Source organism: Stigmatopora argus, chromosome 11 (assembly GCF_051989625.1).
Source record: "Stigmatopora argus isolate UIUO_Sarg chromosome 11, RoL_Sarg_1.0, whole genome shotgun sequence".
Taxonomy (NCBI): domain Eukaryota; kingdom Metazoa; phylum Chordata; class Actinopteri; order Syngnathiformes; family Syngnathidae; genus Stigmatopora; species Stigmatopora argus.
In genome coordinates, this window is record NC_135397.1 from 8,662,091 (window position 1) to 8,686,191 (window position 24,101).

General features: G+C 39.7%; 1 protein-coding gene and 2 long non-coding RNA genes across 9 annotated transcripts in view; 1 reads left to right on the top strand and 2 right to left on the bottom strand.

The window, feature by feature from the left end:
- Positions 1 to 23,467, top strand: LOC144085174 (uncharacterized). 2 transcript variants are annotated; one of them, XR_013304050.1, is made up of 3 exons: positions 1 to 3,583; positions 20,685 to 20,831; positions 21,023 to 23,467. It is a non-coding gene; the product is annotated as an uncharacterized LOC144085174 (long non-coding RNA). The 2 variants fall into 2 exon arrangements; XR_013304051.1 differs by lacking the exon at positions 1 to 3,583 and adding an exon at positions 16,037 to 16,158.
- LOC144085170 (uncharacterized) overlaps positions 1 to 24,101 on the bottom strand; it is a 111,209-nt gene that overhangs the window by 22,020 nt on the left and 65,088 nt on the right. For 4 of the 6 annotated variants that reach the window (XR_013304042.1, XR_013304040.1, XR_013304039.1 and 1 more), the window contains 3 exons: positions 10,114 to 10,244; positions 9,891 to 10,018; positions 9,662 to 9,811 (listed from right to left, as the gene is read on the bottom strand). This is a non-coding gene — a long non-coding RNA (uncharacterized LOC144085170). The remainder of the gene's footprint in view (positions 1 to 9,661; positions 9,812 to 9,890; positions 10,019 to 10,113; positions 10,245 to 24,101) is intronic. The other 2 variants (XR_013304041.1, XR_013304044.1) reach the window with 1 other exon arrangement.
- On the bottom strand, positions 7,015 to 9,046 carry LOC144084798 (uncharacterized). The gene is made up of 2 exons (XM_077613563.1): positions 8,504 to 9,046; positions 7,015 to 8,106 (listed from the first exon to the last, which is right to left on the bottom strand). The coding sequence occupies exon 2, from the start codon at positions 8,101 to 8,103 to the stop codon at positions 7,015 to 7,017; it is 1,089 nt and encodes a 362-aa protein (XP_077469689.1). The 5' UTR covers positions 8,104 to 8,106; positions 8,504 to 9,046.

The following is a 24,101-nucleotide window of genomic DNA, read 5'->3' on the forward strand; positions in this document are numbered from 1 at the left end:
TCCAACCTTTTAGCATTATCACCAACATTGCTTCAAAAGGGAAGTCGATTTAATTGTTTGCCTTGACCTCACACTGACTGCAAACTGCAATTTCACACTGGTTTCTTCATTGTTTCCCTGGTCTTCTTCCTATCCCCCTGTTTGATTCTTTCCACTCTGTCTGTTTCTCTTTTGCTTCCTTCTTTGATGACTGTTTTTCTTGGCAGACTGGTCGTTTAGTTCCAGTGACAAAGCAAATTTCCCAAAGTTTTCCTTTCTTTTTTCTAGAGTTATTCCTGGCTAATAGCTCTGTGTCCACAGGTGTTTTTGAAAAAGTTGCTCACATTTTTATTCAATCCCATCCATATGACATCACTACTATGAATGACTTTCAGTATGTGCCTTTGACCTCTTCCTTCTCCAGTCAGTGCTCCAAGATTGTTTTTTTCTTAGACACATCCTTTTGATAACGTCTTGGAGAGAGTGCACATAGTCTGGTATCAGTTCAAAATCTTGATTTAGGAAATCCTGGCACGGTTGCTGGTGTTCCATAGCGAGCGAGGCAAGTGTTATGCAATTAGACCTAGTAGTTCTATTGATGCTGCAGATGTGTGTTTTAGCCATGTGCACGTGTACGTGCGGGTGGGTGTTATGGTAAGCTATCCATCTCCAGGGCATCTGCTCTCTATTATGCTTTAATGGATGTCAGATAAGAACATGACTAACAGATCGGGACAGTTTTGGAGTCGCCTCAACACACCCACTGGGGGAGCTCGAGCCTCACAGAGGATTATTCGTTTTGTTTGTCCTCTCCTTTCTACATCAAGGCCCTCCAAAATAAATTGGGGAAAAATCATTTGTATTGTTAAATTCAGGTATTTCTGTCGGAAGGCCTGACGGGATTTGTTCTGGAAAATGCGATGGTTTCCAGATGAAAAGAAGAACATTAAAAAGTTGGAGTTGGACTAAAAATGACCCTTAACCACACACTTAAACTTGCTATATTAAAGCGTTTGAAATTAAGGAAACGGATGAATAACCTTCGTACTGTTCCAAGCGTTTAATGGCCTTTCATGAATTAACTCATTGGCTGCCATTGATGACGATGGAGGTCTAATTCATTTTGACAGTCAAAGTAGATTGGATGTATATCGCCGCCAATGGAAATGAAACATAACCATTCAAAGCAATTTAAATAATGTCTGCCATTGTCAATGGCAACGGATGAGTTAAAAGCGAGACTGTGGTGAATGAATCTACTAATAAACCTTCTTTTCACCTAGTGTCAAAAAGTGCTATTCGTGATTTCAACACTTCTTAACAGGCCCTGACATGAAGACGTCAGTTTTATCTGTGAGTGTTCGTTAGCCACAAGCTGAAAGTAAGCTTAAGGTGGAGAGAAAGCTAATCCTCAAGTACAGACAACTACCTGTTTGGACTACAGCCAAAGACTCAAATAATAATCAGCCTCTTTATGATCAAAACATCCTCCATTTTATGGCTTCTAGTTCCCAATATGTTGTTTCTTTAACAAGGCATAATGAGCATTCACAAAGTTACATTTTTATGAAACTTACGTGACTGATTGAAAATCCTCATTGGTAGACGCCAAACATATTGCCAAATTGGGAAACGTGTGCGTGTATTGGTCTGCGCTGGCCCGAAAACATGGACCAATGACAAGTGCTGGCTGCCTTTGGGTCTGCCTGTCAGTTTAATTCTTTAGTGGTCAGTGTTCTACATGTCTATATGTCTTGTTGACTCTGTGGATCTGAGGTAACACATGAGGTAAACATTTTGGAGTGTTTAGATAGGACTACAGTCAGTTATGGAGGCCTTTATGGGATTGCCAAAGGACTGGCTTAGTTAGTGAAAGAAGGCTTGTTGAGACCTGTTTTGAAGCAATGTGAGGGGGTCGCTGACTTCCAAGGAGGGCAGCTTTGCTGTTGTTATGGTGATGGCATATGAAACCTACAGCAACACTTTAGTTGTCTTCCACTGATACGCGTTGGCACATCCAACAACTGATTTAGCGGAAAGTCCATTGGCAAAGTTTAGAGCACACAAACGCATCTGTTATATATCATGATCTCCCATTCTAAAGGGAACGATTGAAAAATAGACAGCAATCACTATTTGAGAGGAGGAAAAAAGCATCTGAGCGTGTAAAGATGGGGAAAGTACAGGAATGGAAAAAACACAACAGCTTTAGAGCCCACGCACACTTTATATTGGGCTCATTTAAATCATGGGCTGCCAAACATTTTCGGCACGGAAACATGAGCGTTCAGAGCTAGTCTTCCCAGTTTAAATGAATTGGTCGTCTGTCATTGTCAACGGCAGGAGATGAGTTAAGAGTAAAAAGAATTGGTACTTATTTTTTTATTTATTTCACTTTTATTCATTCATTCATTTTCTGAATTGTTTATCCTCACAAGGGTCACGAGGAGTGCTGGAGCATATCCCAGCTGACTTCGGGCAACAGGCCAGGGACACCTTGAATTGGCGTCCTGCCAATCGCAGAGCACAAGGACCATGAAGCCGATACTGCATGTTTTTGCGATGTGGGAGGAATCCGGTGTACCCAGAGAAAACCCATGCAAGCCCGGGGAAAACATGCAAACTCCACACAGTGCGGAGTGACCTAGGATCAAACCCATGAGCGGAGGCCTACATGACCTAAAATATGATGTCCACGTATGTGGAACCCAAGTATTATTAAGGCAGATTTTTTTAAATTTCTAAAAATAGCCACTTGCCATATAAAGGGTTAAACTGTTTCCCACTGGCTCATTTCAAATTTGAGGCAGCACCCACATTTCAAGAGGAATATATTAGTTATTGACTTCAAGTCTACAGCTTCTCTAATTTCAGACAGTGGTTTAAGGCAGTATTTTTAAAGAGTCCAAACAGTCAGTCACAGCACAGCAGAAGAAAACATTCTAACGATGGAAAATCTTCGGTGGATGATTTTTCTATGTAAATAAACAGTAGATGCGTCCAAGGGTAATACGATGTCAGGTCACCCAAATGAACACATGCAAGCTCGCACGCTGTCACGGCCTGATAAATCTCAGCTGGTCTGGATTACAACTAGGACAGTCTACTCTTAATGCAAACAAAGGCTGAAATGTGGTCAGTCTTATCACAATTAACTCTTAGTCACCCCAACACACGTCAGCGAGCACGCGCGCACACACACATCTCTTGCTGATACCTTGGCGGAGTTTACAGTTTGGGTTTGGTTCTTGTGTGACTGTGTGATTAATGTCCTCAGGGTGTGAGTGTTAATAACAACCATACCACTCTATTTTTCCCTTGCACGCACTAATCTAGTGTTAGTGTTAGTACAATGTGTTTAAACTAGAAGCACTGGCTGCTAATGCTCCACTTTCAGTGCCATTGACGCCGTTAGATGTCCAATGCGTTCCTGTCAATATGAATTCGGTGTCTAATGCCGTCAGGGGAGGGGGAATTAGTTGTATTTAAAGATAGCCAAATGTATCAAGTTCTTATATTCTCTCTCTCCAGATTATTACACCCAACAAGAAGTGTTTCATGTCTCCTATGCTCTAACGGGCTATATCTCCACCAGATAATTAGGGTAAGACCTTATCATCATCCTGCCACTCCACATTCTCCTCCCACTTCTTATTCACTCCAGCTCTTTTTTCATATCTCCTCAAAGAATGTGTTTACCTTTCACCCTCTTGCGATAGGTCAAGAACAAAGGTGCTTTTTGTGGTTATGTTTGTTAATGTGACACTAAAGCTGTGCAAGAGTGAGTGCTAGTAAAATGGGAAATGGGTGAAATATAATTGCTGGAGGAAATGGGTTGGAAGTTGTTTAAGTGTGCATTTTCTTGCGTAAGACATCTTAAAATGTTTTATTCACTGAGTAAGGTTTTGTTTAAAAAACAAAGTTTGTCAAGCTATAAATCTCCATGCTAAAAAAAAATTCTATCAATACAATTAGTTACGACAAGTGAATAAAAAAGTATCTGATCTATTATGTGAGTCGTTATAAAATCAAACACTAAAGAATTGAAGTATGAAGCAAATCTGTACTCAACATAAAAGAATTTACCACTTCATAACAGATGTATTGTGACAAAAGAACGACCGCAATAATTTTTGGTCAAACTTTGATGTGGGTACATTTCAAAGCCAAATTTCCATAGGAGAAAAAATAGTGTATGTGGAATAGTTTCCAAACCGTGCCCATTGTAAAACCTCAATAGTAACAATTATTACAACATTTTAACATTGACATGCAGTATAAACATAAATTAACTATTTTACAACAACAACAAAAAACACTTTTTAAAAGTTATTTTTAATTCAATGTTCAACTGGGATCTCCAACATCAAGCATGAAATGATCTAATAGAAGCTCAAATTTAATACAAAAGTACCCGAGCAGAACTAGTGGTGTGTTTTAAATATAAATCTATTTTCGACTAAAATTAGCGCAAACAGAATAGAGTATGTATCGACAAATATATGGCACCTATATAGATCTTAATTTTGTTTAACTTTCGCTTCAATGCAGAAAAGACTCATTCAGAGCAGAACCTCAACACGAAGCATTGAATGGTTAACCAAAATTAACCACCACATCTAAGAGTGTCCATGGAAAGAGCCTACAAGGAGGTTTTCTGTTAATAAGCAGTGATGTCATTCACAGTATGTTTTTGACATATACTTGAGTGCCATGCATGACACAAGGAGCAGGCCTATACTTGAAAAGTCTCTTTTTAATGGACGGAACAGAAAAACACATTTATAAAAATCATTTTTTTTAAAACAACTACAGTACTGCATTGGCTACACAGTTATTTTAACTCATTGGCTGCCATTGATGTCGCTAGAAGTCCAATTTATTGTGACCTTCAGGCAAATGAACCTTTGTTTATTCGGCCTTCCCTGCCGTCATCGTCAGGGAAAAATGACCACTTAATGCCAGCCATCCTAGATCAACTGGATTGAAATAAATTACCAGTGAGCCTTATTGGCGCAAAATTCAAGTCTTAATGCATGTCGATTGCAACGGTTAGGTTGCGTTGTAGATAGGGTGTGCATTTCCCATTGGATGCAAGGGGCGACCAGTTGAAATAAGAAACAGCTGGTTGCTAAAGAGTTACTGGCATCTTGTCAAATCTAATAAGGAAAAGAGTTGGAATTACCCAGTGAAATGTTGTAGGCTGAATGAATTGCAGTGCGATAGGATGATGCTGCAATTACTTACCTGAATGCCATTTACGGCAAAGGTTTATTCTATTCTACAGACCATTATTTTCATATTGTATTATTTTTGCAATGGTGTTACAAATCTTGAAAATTTGTTTAACTGCCCAAATGAACTCATTGACCTCCATTGACAGCAACAGACGTCAAGTCCATTTTCACTAGGGGATTTGGCAGAAAATAAATAAACGCCGATCCGCTGCCACGTTGAAATTTAAACTGGATTAGACATCTACTAGTGAAATATGAAAAGAGTCACATGATTGGATGTCTATCAATGTCAATGACAGTCAAAGAGTTCAACGCAATTCAAGTATCTACTACTATAGAAGCGAAGAAAGATTTTTGATGGATGAAGGCCGCAGAAAATCATGTGTGGCTGCATGTAAATTAAAAGCCCAGTTGAGGAATAAACGTGTGTTTTTCAGAGTGAGAAGCATATGGAATTAAACAAATGATTGCATTGGAAGAATCTTGGATTCAGAGCACAATTTTGGGGTTGACCTATAGTCCCTCACAAATCATACAACCATGTTAGTTTAGTCCATTAGTGGTCACTTTATGGTCAAAACGAGAGACTCAGTCTTTACATCCCCCATTATTTCTCAAGACCCACACACTTTACAATCCCTCATTCCAACTAAATCCACTGCACACTCAACCCTATAATTGTAGTAAAAAAAATCAGTGGCTGTTATTTTTATTGAATTCCCAATAACTTTACCACGATTACAGTTAAGTACAGCAAGATGTCATGCCTTTAGTACGGAGGCCAATCTGAGGCCAAGGGGAGTCTGGTGCCAAGTGGGGAGGTGGAAAGGTCATTGGTGGCTTTTTTTCCGTACATAGCGCTGGGGAAAACAAACCAGTGCCAGTTTTAAAGCCACCCAGCGGACAACTGGCGACTAATAAACAGATTTCATCCACAGGGAATTGTAACATAGCTTCATGCTCTTTCACGAATGTTCGTGTGGAGTGTATGGGAACTTTTATTTGAGTGTGTATAGATAATTGATTTTCTGCATTAATACAAAAATGTTATGCCATGCATGCTTAGGTTTTATGGTGCGAGGTAATCTGAATAATTTAGGAGTGCGTGCGGCATTCACAGTTTAATATCCATTTCCAGGAATTTTTACAGGTTCTGTCTGATTGTTCTGCAACTGTTGCTTTTTCAGTGAATCAGTGATGGCTGAATGGACAGCACGCTATGTTTTTCAAGCAAGAAAAACTAATCATTTGTACTTTCTAGAAAGCAATCAATCTTGTAAGACGTGTGTCCAAATCGGGGCCGCATTGGGTGCAGATTTTCATTCCAACCAATGAAAATCTGGTGTCTTAAAAGTGTCATCAGTTGATTGGAATTATGTAAATAGCTTGTAATGTTATATATATATATATATATATATATATATATATATATATATATATATATATATATATATTTGAACCTTTTTTTATTTTATTTCTTATGATTATGTGCTTTTTGGGTCTCTGAATATTCAAATGTCAGTCAGGGGAAATTTGGGGAAAACAACGAGGCTAGGCTTTATACAAAAAAATGTTCTCGTATGTATTACGTCTTGTGTGTACGTGTCTGTTTTTAGGCCTGTGTTTGTGTGTATGGGTCATTTTCACATAATTCAGCAAATAACGGTAAAGACACTTTCAGAAAATGAATAATTTACAAAATGCAATTCAAGCATTCTGATTATCTCTAATTAGCAACACTAGCACTGCCTGGAAATATCTTAGCTGGAACTTTAATGAAAACATAATTAATTAAAATTTAAAAAATATGGATTGGTCTTTCCCGTCTTCCGGTCACATCTGGGTGCACACAATAAAACGGTTTCCGTCTGGTGAACCCCACATAACTAAGCTTCAAATCTGGGTTTTGAGCCTTGAACTTGACATACAAATTTTGCAAAGTGTCATTGAGATATCTCTTCTGCCTTTTGTCTTTATGCACTGTCTTGGTGTCTTTTTTGCCAGCTGCAGGGGTACTATTGATGTCCTCGAGGAAAAATTTCTTGACATGCCCAGACACAGTTTTACTGTAGTCATAATTTCGTGTCTGACGGGAGTGCTGCAAGAGGGATTTACAGTTGACATTTCTAGTTATACCATGCCTGGTCAGCTGCAAATCATCTTTCGCCTTGTTGATCAATCTGTACTTTTGTAGAATGGGACCAACAACTGCAGCGTGTATAGCCTTTCTTTCATTTTGTCGCTTTTTGCTGGCTAGTACCTTTGCTTTGAGATCATCTTTGATAGCATAGCAGAATGTTAGCTCCTTCCTTATCCTGTTGTTATTCCCGCTGGAAAGGAGGGAATATGCCTTCGATGCTGGAGAATCGCTGATCACGTTAACACTCAACTGCTGAGCATTCTGCATTCTGCTGATCTTTCTTTTCAATTTCCGTATTTCAGTTTGATATTGCTTGATCTGAGCATTATTCTTGGTAATTGTTCTGTATGCTTTGCGGTCCCGGGCTTGCGTCTTTCTCCTGCCAGCTTTCTTTTGTGTTGATGGTTGCGATGGTCCTGGTTGTGGTTCACCAAATTCATCAGCATCTGGGCTAGGTGGGGGAGTGCTTGGCAGATCCTCTTCCAGTTGTTGGAATTTCTTGCTCCTTTGCTTTCGTTGGTTGAGCTTCCATTTTCTTCTCAGTTGCCTTTGCTCCCTCTCTGAAAGCTTGTGAATATTTGGAATCTTTCCTTGTGCCTTTCTTTTCTGATATCGTTCCCTTTCTTTCTCTAAATATTTGTGATAGGCTCCAGGGTCATTTTTAATCTTCTCCCTGCATTTGCGCATCGCTGCAGCATTAGATTTTTTCGCAGGTGGCTTACCGCCTTTTTTCTTAAATGGATTCATGTTCTGGAAATTTTACAAATCAAAGCAGGAATTAGTATACACATAAACATAGCATAACATGTTAGCGTCATCTCTACATATCTGTTGTATATTTAAAAATATGTATTTCATCTCTACATATCTATTGTATACACCTTTTCTACTTAGTCTTTCCCGTTATATGATACGTCTTTCCCGTTATAACGGTAAAGACAAAATTTATTAACGGTAAAGACACAACATTCCACCTCAGCCTTTGACATTGGTAGATGGTATTTCTTGGCACTCAGTAAATGATAGTGTTCTGCATGCATACACCATGCCCAGTTCATTAAAAAGCAAAGTAATTATGTTCACCAAGTTTTTAGGACATCGGTAAAGACATGGAATTGTTACGACATTTCACAGGTATGGTCCTTACCTTGGTTTTAGTTTCATTCTCATGGCTTCTGCTTAGCTGGCGTTGACAATATGGCTGACAACATCCTGGTACTTCTCCCACACCAGCCACCTGGTGTATTTACTGTGAATTTTTTGGTGTATTTCTCATGTGATAACGGTAAAGACACACTAACTGATATGAAAGGTACATCAGTAAAACTGTTTGCAGTTGCAATTCTTTTGCATTTTTCTCAAAGACAACTTGAGTGAAAATACTATTGAAACAAATCTAAACAACACATTCTAAATAGAGACAAACAAATAAATCATAACCCGACTTTTCATTCCTATAAACTGTGACACTAGATTCTGGACATCTAACGGAGTGGACAAATTCAACATAAACTGGCTCTCAATGTATTTGTGTCTCAAATAGATTTCTCTTAAAATTGGTGCCAAATGTAGTATAATATGTGGCAAACAAAGCAGTAGTAATTAATTTTTATAACTTTGTAACACATAAAGGGAAAGTCCAGGGCCATATCTTTACCGTTATTTGCTGAATTATGTGAAAATGACCCGTATACGTGTGGTAAATGTGTTCTGGTCAGTGTAACTCAATTTAAGCGCCAAAGCGTGTCGTGAAATCAGGCCTGCTGTATATTTTACCCCTCTGCTCTGCAAAGCTGGGATACTACTACACTTTTTGGTTTTAAAACACACCAATGCACACAACATCTGTCCATGATCCTAGACCAGACAAAAACGCAGCGGTTGCCCAACAGCCCCCAGAGAGGAGGTTTGGTTACAGAGTTAAGTGAATGGCAGCGGTGACACAACTGACATTTGACTCTACTGCTGTGGGCAGTTTGGAGTTATGAGGACCTCCACTGACTGCCCACCACCACATGCACTCCCAGATGAAGCGTCATGTCTAAGCCGCTAGTGCGCCTGGACATGTCTGTGTGTGTCCTTGTGTTAGAGCTTCAGTTCCCAGGATCACTTGCTCTCCCATGTCTACCCTACAGCTGTCCTGTTTGGTCCTGTGACTATTGCAATTCCAGTTGTTCTGATCTCTGGAGGAACATTCCCACAGTCATCACAAGTCACACGTCTGACCTCTGTCTGACTTTGAATGCACTTACCTCGATTGGTTCATATGTGCAATACGACCAACGGTCAAAAGTTGTGAACGAACCTTAATTTCTGAGGCTGTTTCCCAACTTGTAGTCATGCAATTGTGTGACTGCTGGCCTTCGAACAGCATGCGCCTGGCTGTTATTGATTCACTCAGTGGCTGAAGGCGAAAGCTGCAGACTGTGGCGGTTTTAAAAAGTACTGTCATTTCCTGTATCCACAAAAAGTAAAGTTACTTAGGCCAAGAAAGACGTCTTTTTACTGATTCTACTCTGGCAAGAACATCATACCTTGATGATAGTTTGCGTAAACACAAGGGTCTGGTCATTGCGTCTGTGGATTTGGGCTTGTATAAGTGTTCTCTCAGACTCAACATGTGTTGTTGCTCATCAAGCCAGAACGTGGAAACTGTGAGTGTCTGCAGATGTTGAGAAAGAGAAAATAGTTTTTTTTTCATGTTGGCATTTGGTTTGAGCATGTTTCGTGACACGCCACCAAAAAGCCCCAGCAAACCTTCTTCACCCGAAATGTAGACCCTTGAGGACGATCTCACGGTAGACATGGTTTTCACCGCTCATCACCTTCCATCTCCAAAGAGTGATCATTTTTAGGATCAGGTCGTTGAACAACATCTGTGCATGGTTCTAGAACGGACAAAGACATTACACACATTTGAAAAACAAAAAAGGAAAATATTCAATGATTCATTAATTTCCTGAGCTGCTTATCTTCACAAAGGTCGCGAGGGTGAGGCCGACACACTGTGTTATCAAATTGACAGGACTATATAACTTGGGAATCTTGAAATATGACGGTGACAACTCTGGAATCTCCCCACAATATCCCCGTGAAATCGCACCGGCATTCGGAAGTGCCAACCAAGTGGCCGACCTGCCACACAGAAGGCTATTCACCAGACACGATGCGTGGGAGAATGATTTTGACCTTGAAAAGTATACATGAAGGCTTTGGTGCGAGTCTTCTCTCACCATTGTCGTCACACTAACGGATATTCTCACACTGCCCCCTCTAGGCACCTGTTTGTTTGCGTTAAGAGTGTGGTCAAGTCAGATTGAGGAATGCCGCTTTAGGGATCAAGAAACAAATCCATGTGGAAATGTCGGTGCACCTTTTCTAATGACCCAACAGTTGCTGTGTCTGCAAAGTGTGTGACTTCCCCAGCAAGTTATTAAAAATCCCCCTGAAGAACTCATCAGACTGATTCCTGGGGTTTTGTCTCATAGAAATGGAACTGCACATTTATTTTGGATGAACTGACCACATGCTTTGTGCAGCCAAAAATCTGCAAAAGCGTTCTGTAATACATGCAGGCGTGGGAAGGTAAGGAACGCAAAGTCCCTAAGTTATCATCAAAATATTTACTCACTATTTTTCTCTCCAACACAAAACTGTGTGACAGAAAATGAGAGCAAAAGGAAAATAATTGACAATGTAATCACAAAATTACTTGCAATTTAATGTCATATTGTGTCTATGTGTCGATAATTTGAAGTCATTTTCCTAGTTTAATGGTAACCCCCTTTCTTCCTGAAGTGAGATGGTCAATGGTATGAAGTATTATGAGATAATGAAGTACACCTTTTATAACCCAATTTGAAGCCCACCTTTTTTCTATCATCCCCTCCTTAGGTCCATTGAGGAGTTACGCAATGCAATACGGTTCCTATTTAAGGAAATCAAGTTAAATAAACTTTGACAAGAACTGAATTCAACTAGGGGCTGTTATGTAAGAACAATATTGCCTCATACCTGACAATCTTTTGGAACAGCTACACTGTGGATTCTGGAGCTGTTTTGTCCTCAAAATTACTGTTGACGACAGTATAAATACCTTGAAAACCAATGAATAAGCCTTTGGCCAAGCTTGAAAGGAATATCCAACTGCTGTTAAGTTTACTATTTCCTGTGTCTATGTTCTTTTTTATGCTTGTGTGAATTTTCACCAACATTACAAAATGGGTTAAGGTTAGGTTACATAGTAGAGTTAATGATTATTTCGGAGTGTGTATCCTCCTAATTGAAGTAAAATGACACAAGTTCAGTTTTCTTAATAAATCTTTTTTTTTTACCATTTACAAAAAGTCTTTCTTTGGGTAAACTGTTGAAAAGTGTGTTTTCCGACTGTGTTTTAGACTCACTATAACACAATGAATATAGCATAGAGGAATCAGAAGCCGAAATGTATGACAGTAGACCAATCAGATGACGGCATATTGCATAGCCCATTGCTGTGATAGAATTACTACAATTATTATGTAAAATCTTTTAAATCATTGGCTGCCATTAACAACACTAATCGCCCAATCCATTGGAACTGTGAGGTTGTCAGCCTTGCAGTCCAAAAGGATTGGACGTCTACTTGTGACAAACTCATTTAAATTCACAGTAGAAAGACTTCATAGTCTTCTTGCAGAACTTTTTTGCTGGCAGCTGAGTAAACGTAACGACACATGATGCCTGTGGCTTTCAATCGGGTTGCAGTGTAAGAGAAAAGTATACCAGTCAACCACTTAAAGGCCACAGTCATTTTATTTTCTACCCCAAACTTATGACCATTGCAGTGGGCTGGAATCAAAACGGACTCAAAAATGTATATTTCCACCAAGTTCGTTTTTCCCGCCTTCAATCAGATGGCGATTCCCAATACCAACGGTAACTATCCACTGTGGTCGTTACATAAATATTGTATGACAATACCACAGACGGCTCTTTCCAGTTGGAGAAATGATTCAGTTTCCATCCATCGGGCTGTGCCAGGCCACTTCCTGCAGCTGAGCTCAGCACTGATAGCAGCTCGGTGTATCCAACTGGCCCGACCTTTGCCCTTGTGGCGGATAAGGAAGTGTCAGTGGGAACAAGCAGTGTCACTTTAGGTCTGAGCCTGGTTCCTGGCTGCTCCATTGCATTTCTATTCCTCTCTGTATGGAGCCCTCCACATGTGTTTCCTGTTGATTTTCACACTAACAGCACTATTCCGGCACAGCGGACCAAAGCAGAGGCCTTTTTCCCCCAGTCTTTGTTGGGTTTGGCCTCTGGGAAAGGCTTAAATTTAGGTGTGTATGCGGGCGATCCACACAACCCTTGAACTTTTTTTCTAACATGACCTATGCAACCGAGACTCATTATGAGCATCCTATTCTTTTGCTGTGTAAAGTTAAATTCTGAGCTCATACTTTTGACTGGAAAACACTTGCAGGGAAAGATTGGGAGGCATACCAAATCAGGACCTTCCTGTGTGGGGTTTGCATATTCTCCTCTGGCTTGCGTGGGCTTTCTCCGGGTACTCCGGTTTCCTTCCACATCCCCTAAACATGCACGGTAGCCTAGTTACACACTCTAAATTGCCTCGAGGTATGAGTGTGAGCGCGAGTGGTTGTCTGTCTCCTGTGCCTTGCAATTTGCTGGCCACTAATTCAGGGTGTCCCCCGCCTTGTGCCCATAGTTGGCTGGGACAGTCTCCAGCACCCCAGCAACCCTAGTGAGGATACGTGGTACCGATAATGAATGAAAAATATGCATATGCAACGGTTCTTGCAGCATCTTAACATTATAACTTAGCCATTATTTTGTATTTCTGCAAAAACTCAATGCACATGATTTAGTTTTTTAGGCCGCATAAAATGATTTTGCAAACTAAATAAGGCCTGCGGGCCTTTCTTTGAGTAACTGTCCTAAGGCGTCGTGAGTGGACTGGTGCTCAAGTAGTTTATTTTTCTTTCACTTTTACACCTGGTGAAATAAAGCCTTAAAATGGATGATGTTATAGTAAACAATGCAATGCAACATAATAGCATTGTAATATATATAGATCAAATTAATTTTGCTGGTTGTTGTTTGGGAAATACAAATATAAATGTGTATTTAGTGACTACTGGCCAACATCAATGATGTGTTAATGATGAGATCAATGAGGCGTTGCCTTGTGGTTACAAAAAAATACTGGAAAAAAGGGTAATTTGTTTCACAAAAACATCAAAGTTCTATCACTTTTATAAATGGATTGTACGCATTAGCTGGCTATTGGGTTGTTAAAAAATACCCTAGGATTATTTTGAAGATTGCAGCATGTCCCACTTCAAGAAACAGTCAACATTAGATGGTAGAAATTGGACTATTCTGACCTAATTATCTCCAGAAGAGTGTGCAAAGCCAGCCTGTTTATACTGCCTCTGATTTTTCCATAAAATATAGAGCTTGTAGAAACTTTATTAGAAGCAGCCGGGCTCATCTGCTCTCTCTCCGCCTCGGCTTCGTCTACTGGGACCTCAGCCCTTTTAACTGCGAGAACACCAAAACCAGAACCTCCCCCACCTTGACAGAGCACGGCTCTCGCATTTCCAGGGTCTCGGAGGCCCCCTCTTTGCTGCCCCCCAAATGTTTTCCATCAAGGAACCGGCATAGTAATTTACAGTGTGGTGGGAAGGAGGGAAAAAAGTGGCGTTTCAGCAATTCCCTCTCTTCTTCCCTCTGCCTTCCGCACCCCCTTCTCTCTTCTTGCCCCTCTTTCCTGACACAGCATTAGTGTGCCAGTGCGTGACATCACTGCACTCATCCCCACACGACAAGCGAGCATTCCAGAGACAGAAAATGGCTCCCGAGGGTGATGTGCAGCTTCCCTGCCAGTTTGTCTGGACATTCTCTTGAAAGAGGACCATGGTAGAGAAGAAGACAGAAAGGAGTTGGTTGAAGAACTTTTTTGGACCGTGTCTTTCTTGTGAGACCATTCATCCTGCTTTGCCAGTTCTATTCATTTTAGACAGCCAAGGCATCTCATCAGGTTTCCTTCTTGCTTGCCCAGTGATAAGTATAATAGGAACTGAGATCCCAGTGCTGGGCTGCTCTCTTTCTACTGGCCATAGGTTTGACTTGGCCATAATCCAGCCAGCTGCCTGACGTTCCATAGGATGGGAAAATCCTGCCATACATGCAAATCAGTCGTTTTACGCTTTCCACATCACTGTAATAGATATACGAAACAGGAGAGAAAATGTTGCTTTTCAGACTCTAGTTCTACATGGCTTTTGTTTCAATCACAAATGTACGGGAAGTGTCAGGCGATTTCCAAATTCCCAATGCATTGCCAATCAAGAGGTGGAAAAGTTTGTTGCACTTGTATTAACCGGTCAGAAGTACGTGTGTGCAGGGGTGTTTGCACAACGAAGGAAAGCGCACGCTTGCGTCTGAATGGCTAACCTTAGCGGGTGAAGTCGTACAACCATATCTTGTGGGCTGCTAAGAAATCCAGCATATGCTCGTTCCTTCATTTGCTGTGTTTTAGTACTGGAATTGCTGTTAAAGAAACAAGCATACGTTAGATTTCTTAGCAACGTGATATCATTAGTGGCTGGTGCAATACAACGATTGTGACTGAATGACAAAATCCAAGGAAAAGAGGGTCACAAAGTGATATCTATACCAGTCTAAAACTTTTTCCATTGTAGGTAAATTTCCATTGTCAGTCCACTTGTGGTGTTTCAGCTTTTGGGGTTTATGTTTTTAATTTTGTCAAAGTAATTGGAGCGAGAACTGAACTGCCTGACTCTTCCCGGCCACCGTATAAATGCAATAAGAGGCATGTTGTTGCCAGGCAGTGCAGCGGGATGTGTTTTTGTATATTTGAGTTTCTCCAACAGAGGCCTGTAAAGTGATGAATAAATGTCTGCCCTTAGTTTCTTCCAGGGGGCTCTCGAGTTCACTTTAAATCATTCCCAAACATATAGACACACACATCTGCACACACTGCCACTTTATACTGCACTTACACACAAGCCCAGGGTTCCTCTTTCTTCCACTCATTGATTTATAGGTCCTCAGTCAGAGTGAAAGGCAGGCCACAGATGGAAAAATGTATTTAGTGCGGGCAAGTGTGTTTGGACGACCGTGGAGCTGCGCACATTGTGCACTTTCTGCTTCGTGTGCGTTTGCTTGCAGAGTGCCCACAAGAAGAACAAGAAAGTGGAGCCTCCTTCAAAGCAGGGCCGACATGCCAAGTAAATGCTTTGTTTGGCGGACGATTTTATTTTTCTCATTAATCATAGTTCATGTCCAACTAATCCTTCCTTCTTTCCCTTGATTGCAGGATGTGTGCGTTCACGCGTGTGTCCAGGAGGGAGGGAGCGATTGCGGTCATCATCAGCAGGCAAAAATATGATACATAATAAAAGAGAACAATGGTTTTGGTATTATTTTCTCCTTGAATGCAGTTCTCAAGCTATTACTCAACCTCCAGGAAGCAGAGCAGATACTTAAGCAGGTCTGCCAGCTCTTTAGTATTATATAGGTATATATTATATTAATGTACAATATGGGTCTAAAACATGTGTATACCTGCACAGTGATCATTCATATTAGCCTTTGAATTAAGTTTTTTTTTCTTCTAACCTATACACGGCACTCATTTACCTCATTGCCTGTCATAGACGGGACTAGACATCCAATCCATTAAGACTGGTGGGATGAATGGCAATGGAACTGAAATATGGGCCTTCACAGCACATATGAGGAGGCCGCGGAAAAATATGCCTACATGACTTCAAGGCCAGCCTTTCAAAGCTCCAAGATGTATAGAGAAGTTCAGTATGTGAAGCGGGAAATTGTCCTCAAGTTAATAATCATTCAAAGCTCACAATGCCAAAATCCACAAAGTATGAGTTGAACATATGGAAAAATGATTATATACAGAACGCTAGTTACTCTTATGGGATCACTACAATAATGCATATGTGCCCTTTTACGTTTTTTTTTTTAGTCTTCACATAGATTAGACTTAATTATCGTTGAAAATAGGGGACTGTGTATGTGCTATCACTATTTTCCCAATCTTTACTTGCGTTTCCTTCTCAGAACACATGCTCTCTTCCAGTGGAAATTCCCTCATCACGACTCCCGTTATGATAATAATTGTTATGTCCAACATTTCCATAGCAATGTTAACAAACATCAGAGCCAGACAGCCCAACTGCCAAATTTAGACCGATAAAGCATCCAAATGTTTGATTCTATGACGCTCCTGCTCAGCCTGTGTTCTTGCACTGTGCTGCAGTAAAGTTTAAATTAATCCACAAAACACGGGTGACTGTTTTGCAAATGTTGTTGATGAGGTGTTGAAAGAATTCTACTGGATTGAGTGAGGTGTTCCTATGGAAGTTTCTTTTACAGTCTTTCAGCCACATGTGCGCTGCTGTTAACTTCTCGCGAGGGAAGATTAGCTCAATTTAAATGGGTGTGCATGTGTTTAAACAGTGTATGAGCGCCTAGGGAGCGGCTATGGATCTGATCGATGTACAGTACTAAGACCCAGTACATAATCTATTGTTCCACACTTTTTCTTGGGTGGTCAACAAACTCTGTTCTTGCATGTCTGTGAATAGCTACCACGGGCTATAGTTCAAGTAATTTAGTGGTGATCTTTGGCTATTTCTGTGAGATTAGGTGCATAATCACAATCACATGCAAGCTTTTTACAGTATGTCTAGACTGGACGTCCATGTTTTGCACATTGTTTCAACACAAGAACGATTTAATAGTTGAGGCAGTCTATTGTGTTTTAAATAATCTTTAATGTCTTTTGTTTTTAAATGCAGAGGCTGTCAATAAAATTTGGTGTCTAAAATGAATGGGATGGTAAAGATCAGTGGATAAATGTAGCTTTGTGGATTTGTGATATTGAAGTTTAGTTAAGAAGAATTTTATGGTTTGGTAGGTTCGCCTTTGCTGGGGTTAGCATTCAAAACATCCATTACAAAGTGCAGAAGAGCAAGTTATTCATCCAATTTGTTGTATTTTGTAACATGTAACAATGACATCTTACGGCAAGACTGTAATTGCTGTAATGTATACATTCTGAGATACGGTATTTTCCTACAGAGTTTTACAACAATGAAATTGCTTTCTGGAATATAATGCAGTGGTATAACTAATTATTCAAGGTTGAGCAATAGTGATGACGTGCATGGATGAGGATAAACAGACACTGTGTGTTCTTTAGACAGTCATATACAAACTCACACACATCGACACAGATATATACACATTGCCGCATTCCACCAGCATGAAAGTACTTTCATGTTTGGAGCAGAACAAACTGAGGAGGGCTTTGCGTCCTGTGTTTATCTGCAATATGTTCGTTTCCATGACAACGTCTTTTACCAGGAGTGAGAAACTAAACATTTGTTTGACAATTACTGAGAGAAATGGTGCAACGCTTTTATTTAATTTGATTTGCAACTGTCATTGGCATTTCCACTCATTAGTATAGCGGTTTAGTCATAAACATTACATCAGCAACAGAGTCCTTTCAGAAACAAAATATTTATGGCACATTTATACCAGACCCAAGTGGGGAGCTAATGAAAACCACAACATCCTATATAGCTATGTAAAGTATATGATACATAGGTAAAGGTTTCAACATTGCACCAAAAATTGCGAGTCAAACTTTGCTACTTCACGGTATATGTACTAAGCAAATGAGTGCACAAACAGGAAACTACAAACAACGATACGCAAATATTTTCAACATTTTTGAGGCAACACAGAAATCCACTGGTTTCTGCCTGACCTGACTGCAAAAACAACAAAAATCTTAGTTCTACCTCTTTCCCAAAGACTGAATGCAGTAGTATTCATTTTTAAAAATGTGAGTGGCTGTAAAAATAATTCTCGAACATAGGTTAGAATATCCAAAATATTCAGTAGAGTTGTAAAGAGAAGTCGTCCATACCGTATTGCTTTATAGCTCATATGAGTGTTTGATAGACAAGGACAGTTAATAGAGAAAACGTGTTTTAGTGTATTTGTCAGTGCTTGTGTGTGAGAGTTTTGAGCCAATGCTCGCCTTGCTCCATTTGAATCAAACCCCAACTGAAATAGAGAACATGTGGAAGCTTTTTGAACACATCCCTCCACCCCCAATGCTAGTTCAAATTGAATTTCCCCCTGTGACTTCTCAGTGTCTCTTTCCAAACCTCTGCCCATCCCTCATCTTACCCTTTGTGTGCACAACTGTTAGCTCAGAACAGGCAACACCAGTCAACCTCAAAATTTCCATTCGGAAAAGAGACGAAAAAGCTAAATAAACTGATGTTGGAAAAAAAACAAGAAAAAAAGAGAGAAACAACATTATCGTCCACGGCACTGATCGGGGGGGGGGGGGGGGGGGGGGGTGTTGCACTGCCAACTGTGTTATGGTTGGCAGACCTTGAAGTGCCTGATCGAGAGTTGCAGGAGGAGGGGAGAGAGAAAAAAAACAGAACTGGATCGACAGGCTGCCATACAGTGCGGTTTCCAGCTGCTGTATGTTTCAACCATGGGAGAAATTTCATGTGGTTGTAATTTTCATATTAAAGTAATGGGGGTCTATCAGCGTTTGAGGTGTACAGCTTTCAGCCAGCTGCTCTGTGTATGTGTGTAAGTGCATGCATGTATATTAGGACTATTATTTAAGCTAGCACATGTTCTCAGAGCTATACTATAATATGCTTGAGTGTTATATACTCTATTTTGTATTGTAAGACAACCGATTTAAATGTTTTTCAATGTTTTATTGGAAATAAAAAAAATATCCACACTGCACATTACTTGCTCACCTGAGTAATCAATGGAAGAAGCTCAATCAAGGGACATATTTCAAGATATACTAATATTCAGGATACTGGGTAAAAATAGGCCTGTATCTAAGATACTGGCTGATGCTTGAATGTTAGTACTTAAATAAATTAGTATTACGGAAATTCTTAAAATATTGCGTGCCAAGTTTTAGCTGTAGAAATATAAAATATGTATGAAATTAGCTAAATTGAATGTTAATCTTTATAGGGATATCCCCAATCGTGGGATTCTCTGCGTGGATATTCAGGAAAACGGCAAGTGGATGTATGATTTTTTTTAGTTATTCGAATTTTAGTTCCTGATAATGAAACTTTGAAGGTAAAAAATGATATAGCATTTGATAAAATGGCTCGCTCCATTTTATGTACAAGTCATGACTATTGATGTCATTGTCTGTTCAGGATTCAGGCCCTCAGTCAGCGGTTTTATCCTGAAATGCCTTTCAAGTTCAGATAATTGTCTGGTGTCCTGTTTTTGTTGCAACAGACATTAAGACAGGTCCACCATATCAGTCCCTGTTGACATAGCAAGTCTGCTTTTGAAACTGCACATTTATCTCTCAAAAGCAGTTTGAATCCAGTCTTATTTTGATTTGCAGTTCAAGTTGAGTGGGTGGTCTGAAATTGGGGAAACATTTTACTTTTACTTCAACATACTTTGGTTAAACAGTAAGGATGGTTGGAGGACAACAGAACATAGTGTCTCCAAATAAAAGTTTTGTTAATAAGTGTAATTCCTTATGGCATAAATGAAGGCGCTTTATGCAATCGATACTTTGCCTGTTTGCTTTCACTTGTCTTCACCAAATCCTCTTGTTTGTCTCAGTGTGACGCACATTTGCCGTTTTTTTCCTGCCTCCAACCGAACACCATCTTGCTCCATCTGTGCTAAGTTTGAGCATGTCTGTGACAACAGGCATTCTTGTGTATGCAACATTTAACCCTTTATAGTCACTCATTTATGTAACACAAGAGAGCATTCAAAGCTAACCACCCCAGTCGACAAACCTTTACCATTATATTAATTTAGATTTGTATTCCCGTATAAAAAAATATACAAAATTAATTAATGGTGAAAAAAATATATATAGGCAGCGTGGCAGAAGGAGTGGCTAGCAGGAGTTTTTATCTTCTCATGCCTGTGTGGGTTTTCTCTGGGTACAACCCTTGTGAGGATATGCGGTACAGAAAATGAATGAATGAGGAAAATTATTTTTTTTAAGAAAATGCAGGCCTCAGTTCTGTCCCAAAATGTTAAAATTGTAGGCTACATAACCCAAAATGTCCATTTAGGCAAATGCAAAGTTTCTTTCTTCTTTTTTTAATTGCTCAAAAGAATAGTTAAGTATGTGCTTCTATGGAGAGGTAAAAAAACAACAAATTTGTTAAACCCCATGAATGTCTGTCATGAGGAGATGCTGAATTGTCATCTGAAGGGCTCTGATTTCTCTACAGTGACTGGAAAAGGGAATCTGTGACGCCTGTCAACGACCCCCAACGGCCCCTGGTTTCCTGTCCAGGGATTGCTCAATGGCCTTCATTACATCCCATTGAAGAAGCAAAATGGCCTCCGCACTCGATTTCCACCTTGAAGTCTTTATGGTAATAGTTCCTGTGCTGAAATTCAAGATTTTTTCATAATGAACGCCCACCGAGGGCAAAAGCTCGCAATGGAGAATATAGGAAAGATATATATTTACACTGATATAGGTCATTTACTATGAAAGGCAGTGGGGTTCTGTGTCCAATCTGAAAGATTGCAAATCTTTTCAGGGGTCTAATTTTCCTTGCAGATGTTAAAGATAGACAACTGTAACTTAAGAAGAAGCAGGGAGGCTGGGCCAGCAGGAGGAAGGACACCATGGGAGTTTTGGAAGACAATCACTGGGTCTGTTCATCAAAATGTCTCTTTTAAGAAGAAGCATATGCAAGTTTAGTGCAAGCAGCTGCTCGTGCAAGCTACAAACTGTTGAGCACAAAGTAACCACATTTCCTTCAGTGAAATGATGGTCACTGACGCCAGAGTGATTTTCATCTAAGCTGAAATGGAAAACTAACATCAACGTGTAGTAGTTCTCTGGACCATTGGCATATCTTTCCTTACCTCTCATCTATGTCCAACTTTCAACCATTCAATGGACTAGTAAAATAAATTAAGTAATGTCTGTCAGAGCATGCCTATCTTTAAGCCCTTTTATTGCTCTTGTGTCAAGGGGGTCTATCTCAGTCTTTAACTTTTGACCTTTGTGTTGACTCTAGTTTTCACCCAATTACTGCCATTTTCATTGTTGCTGTGGATAATTAGAGGAGGAATGCAAAATTCTTCAACAGACTTTAAGAAAGATCAAATTGGGCGCACCAATGTGCATTTTTTCTGTTTATGGAAAAGTTATGAGGTCGGGTAACTCATTTATCGTCCTTTTTTCCTCTGCTTATCTGGGTTTCTGTTGTGGAGGAAGGCAATTTTCTAAAGCCATTAACGCATTATCCATAAATACATGGCATAGTTATCCAAGTATGTATATGTTTTTTGTAAGTACAGTAATTTCCTGATTATAAAAGCATAGCAGCCAAATTTCCCCAAATTTAAGAAAAAAATATATAAATAGGCCACACCTAACTATATGCTGCTGTTTCAACAATATGATTACTAATAGTTGTCTCCTTGCTTCGTTATCTCGAGGTATTTTACCTTCTTTCCTGGATGACCTAAAATAAACTGGCTCATATGACTGCCATTAGGAGCAAATGAACGTTTGTCAACCCTCGCAGTTCAAATGGATTGGACAACTACGAGTGATAAACTACTGATAAACCTTCATGCAGGTATGAAAGCAAGATAATATAAAGAAACCAAACAAAGAAAGCCACGCGTGCATGCGGACACATGTTACCTACTATAAGTCCCCTCATATCCTAGCAAAGACTGAAGCGTTAAGTGAAACCACATCCTCTCTGATTTAATCTGTAGTCTTGCAGGGTCTGCAGGGTGGCTGTGCAAACAAACTGAGCCGGCCCATTACAGTGGCGTCTCTCTCTTCCCCTAGCTCTCGTGCACAAACACAACCCCAACAAATGCTTAAGGTCATTTGGGAAGTTGTATTTAGTGGAGTGAAATCCTAAACCTCCACATCTTCTCCAATCTTCTATATCTAGTATGTCACGAGCTAACCACATTGCAAATACTCATGCGCACACACCCTCACATTTATATATATTTATTCACGTGTGCATACGTGCTTGCTTGACAGAATCGGCAATGTGATTGTTGGCAGTTTGACAACGCAGCGGGAAATCGTGTTGGATTGTGATGTACATTTAAACAGAAATCAAAGGTGACATAACGGACATGCAAAATATTATCACGGTGGGAATGAAGAAGCTGACGGCTACAAATTCAAACATAATTTTGACCTTGTATTGCTGTTATTTTTCCACAATATTTTCTTGGCTATGCTTTAAAACTTTAACTATGTGAGTGCACTTTATCCAACTCATTGATGAATACAACTCTCTAGATTTGTTTTCATTCCCCGACATGCTTCCTTTTTGTGTTTCTAATAGTTAAGAACACTTCAGGGTAAGGGTGTCAAACTGGTGGCTCGGGGCCCAGATTCAGCCCGCTGCAGGTTTTTGTGAGGCCCTCGCAAGTAAATCGTGTATCGACTTTTTGCTAGAATAAAGTTAATGCAAAATTTCCATAGTCCAAAGAAATTGGAGAATATTTACATTTTCTTTTTTTTGGTTTATTGGCTACAGATGTTTGAACTGTGTTTCTGTAACTGTTTTGCTTTGTAAAATCAACCCCCCAAGGGTATAGAGATCTGGATATTGTTGTATTACACAGTCCTTAGATATTGTCCAAGGCTAACACTATAACCCCCCTTTTTAAGGCTGCCTATAGTGCACATGGGAAAGTGTTGTCTGTGATAAAAGCAAGGAAAATGAAGTCAGATGAGTCTGATGAGTCAGAGTACCGACTGATAATATCTTGTTTGAACAGTGGTTTCCTCATTTGTCGGACAAGGGATTTGAAGGGCAACTACTGTCACCTTCAGAGACCAGTAAAGGATGTTTTTCTGTTACAAAATTATATTCAGTCAATGCATGTTGCAGCTATGTATTTCTCTGTTGGTTTTGGGGAGGATAATATGTAGTAACAAAATATCAGGTAGTTTACCTGAGTGTTTTGTTTTGTTTGTTTAAGAAAGTATTCATATTAAACCGAGACAACATCATTCTGTTTTTGCAACATATTTGCTTGGTGGTGAACTGTGACACTTTTCTATGTGCTGTGCAAAAGAAGAGATTGGCAATCTCTTAAAATAAATAAATAAAAAATAATTCAGATTTTTGTCGGGGAAGAAATTCTCATAACTAAAAATGTAAATGCCACAGCTGAAGATGCAACCTGGACAGTAGCAGGAACAATTGCCCAAATAGTACAGATACAATAGTAAAGATTTGAATTAAATTAATCTGCTGTTCTTAACATTCCCTTCTTCGCTTCTGTAATGCTGAGGACAGTGAATAACTACAATCATGCAGTGGCTCAAATTGAGCTCGTGTGAAGAGGAGGTGCAGAAACCCATGAGTATTCCTGCTCCACACTAACCATTTCCAAACAAATCACGTATAAGGGTCATTTTCACATAATTCAGCAAATAACGGTAAAGATATGGCCCTGGACTTTCCCTTTATGTGTTACAAAGTTATAAAAATTAATTACTACTGCTTTGTTTGCCACATATTATACTACATTTGGCACCAATTTTAAGAGAAATCTATTTGAGACACAAATACATTGAGAGCCAGTTTATGTTGAATTTGTCCACTCCGTTAGATGTCCAGAATCTAGTGTCACAGTTTATA

What these genes read in the sequence shown, in the direction of transcription:
- LOC144084798 (XM_077613563.1), bottom strand. Translation starts at nt 8,103, where the DNA reads ATGAATCCATTTAAGAAAAAAGGCGGTAAGCCACCTGCGAAAAAATCT.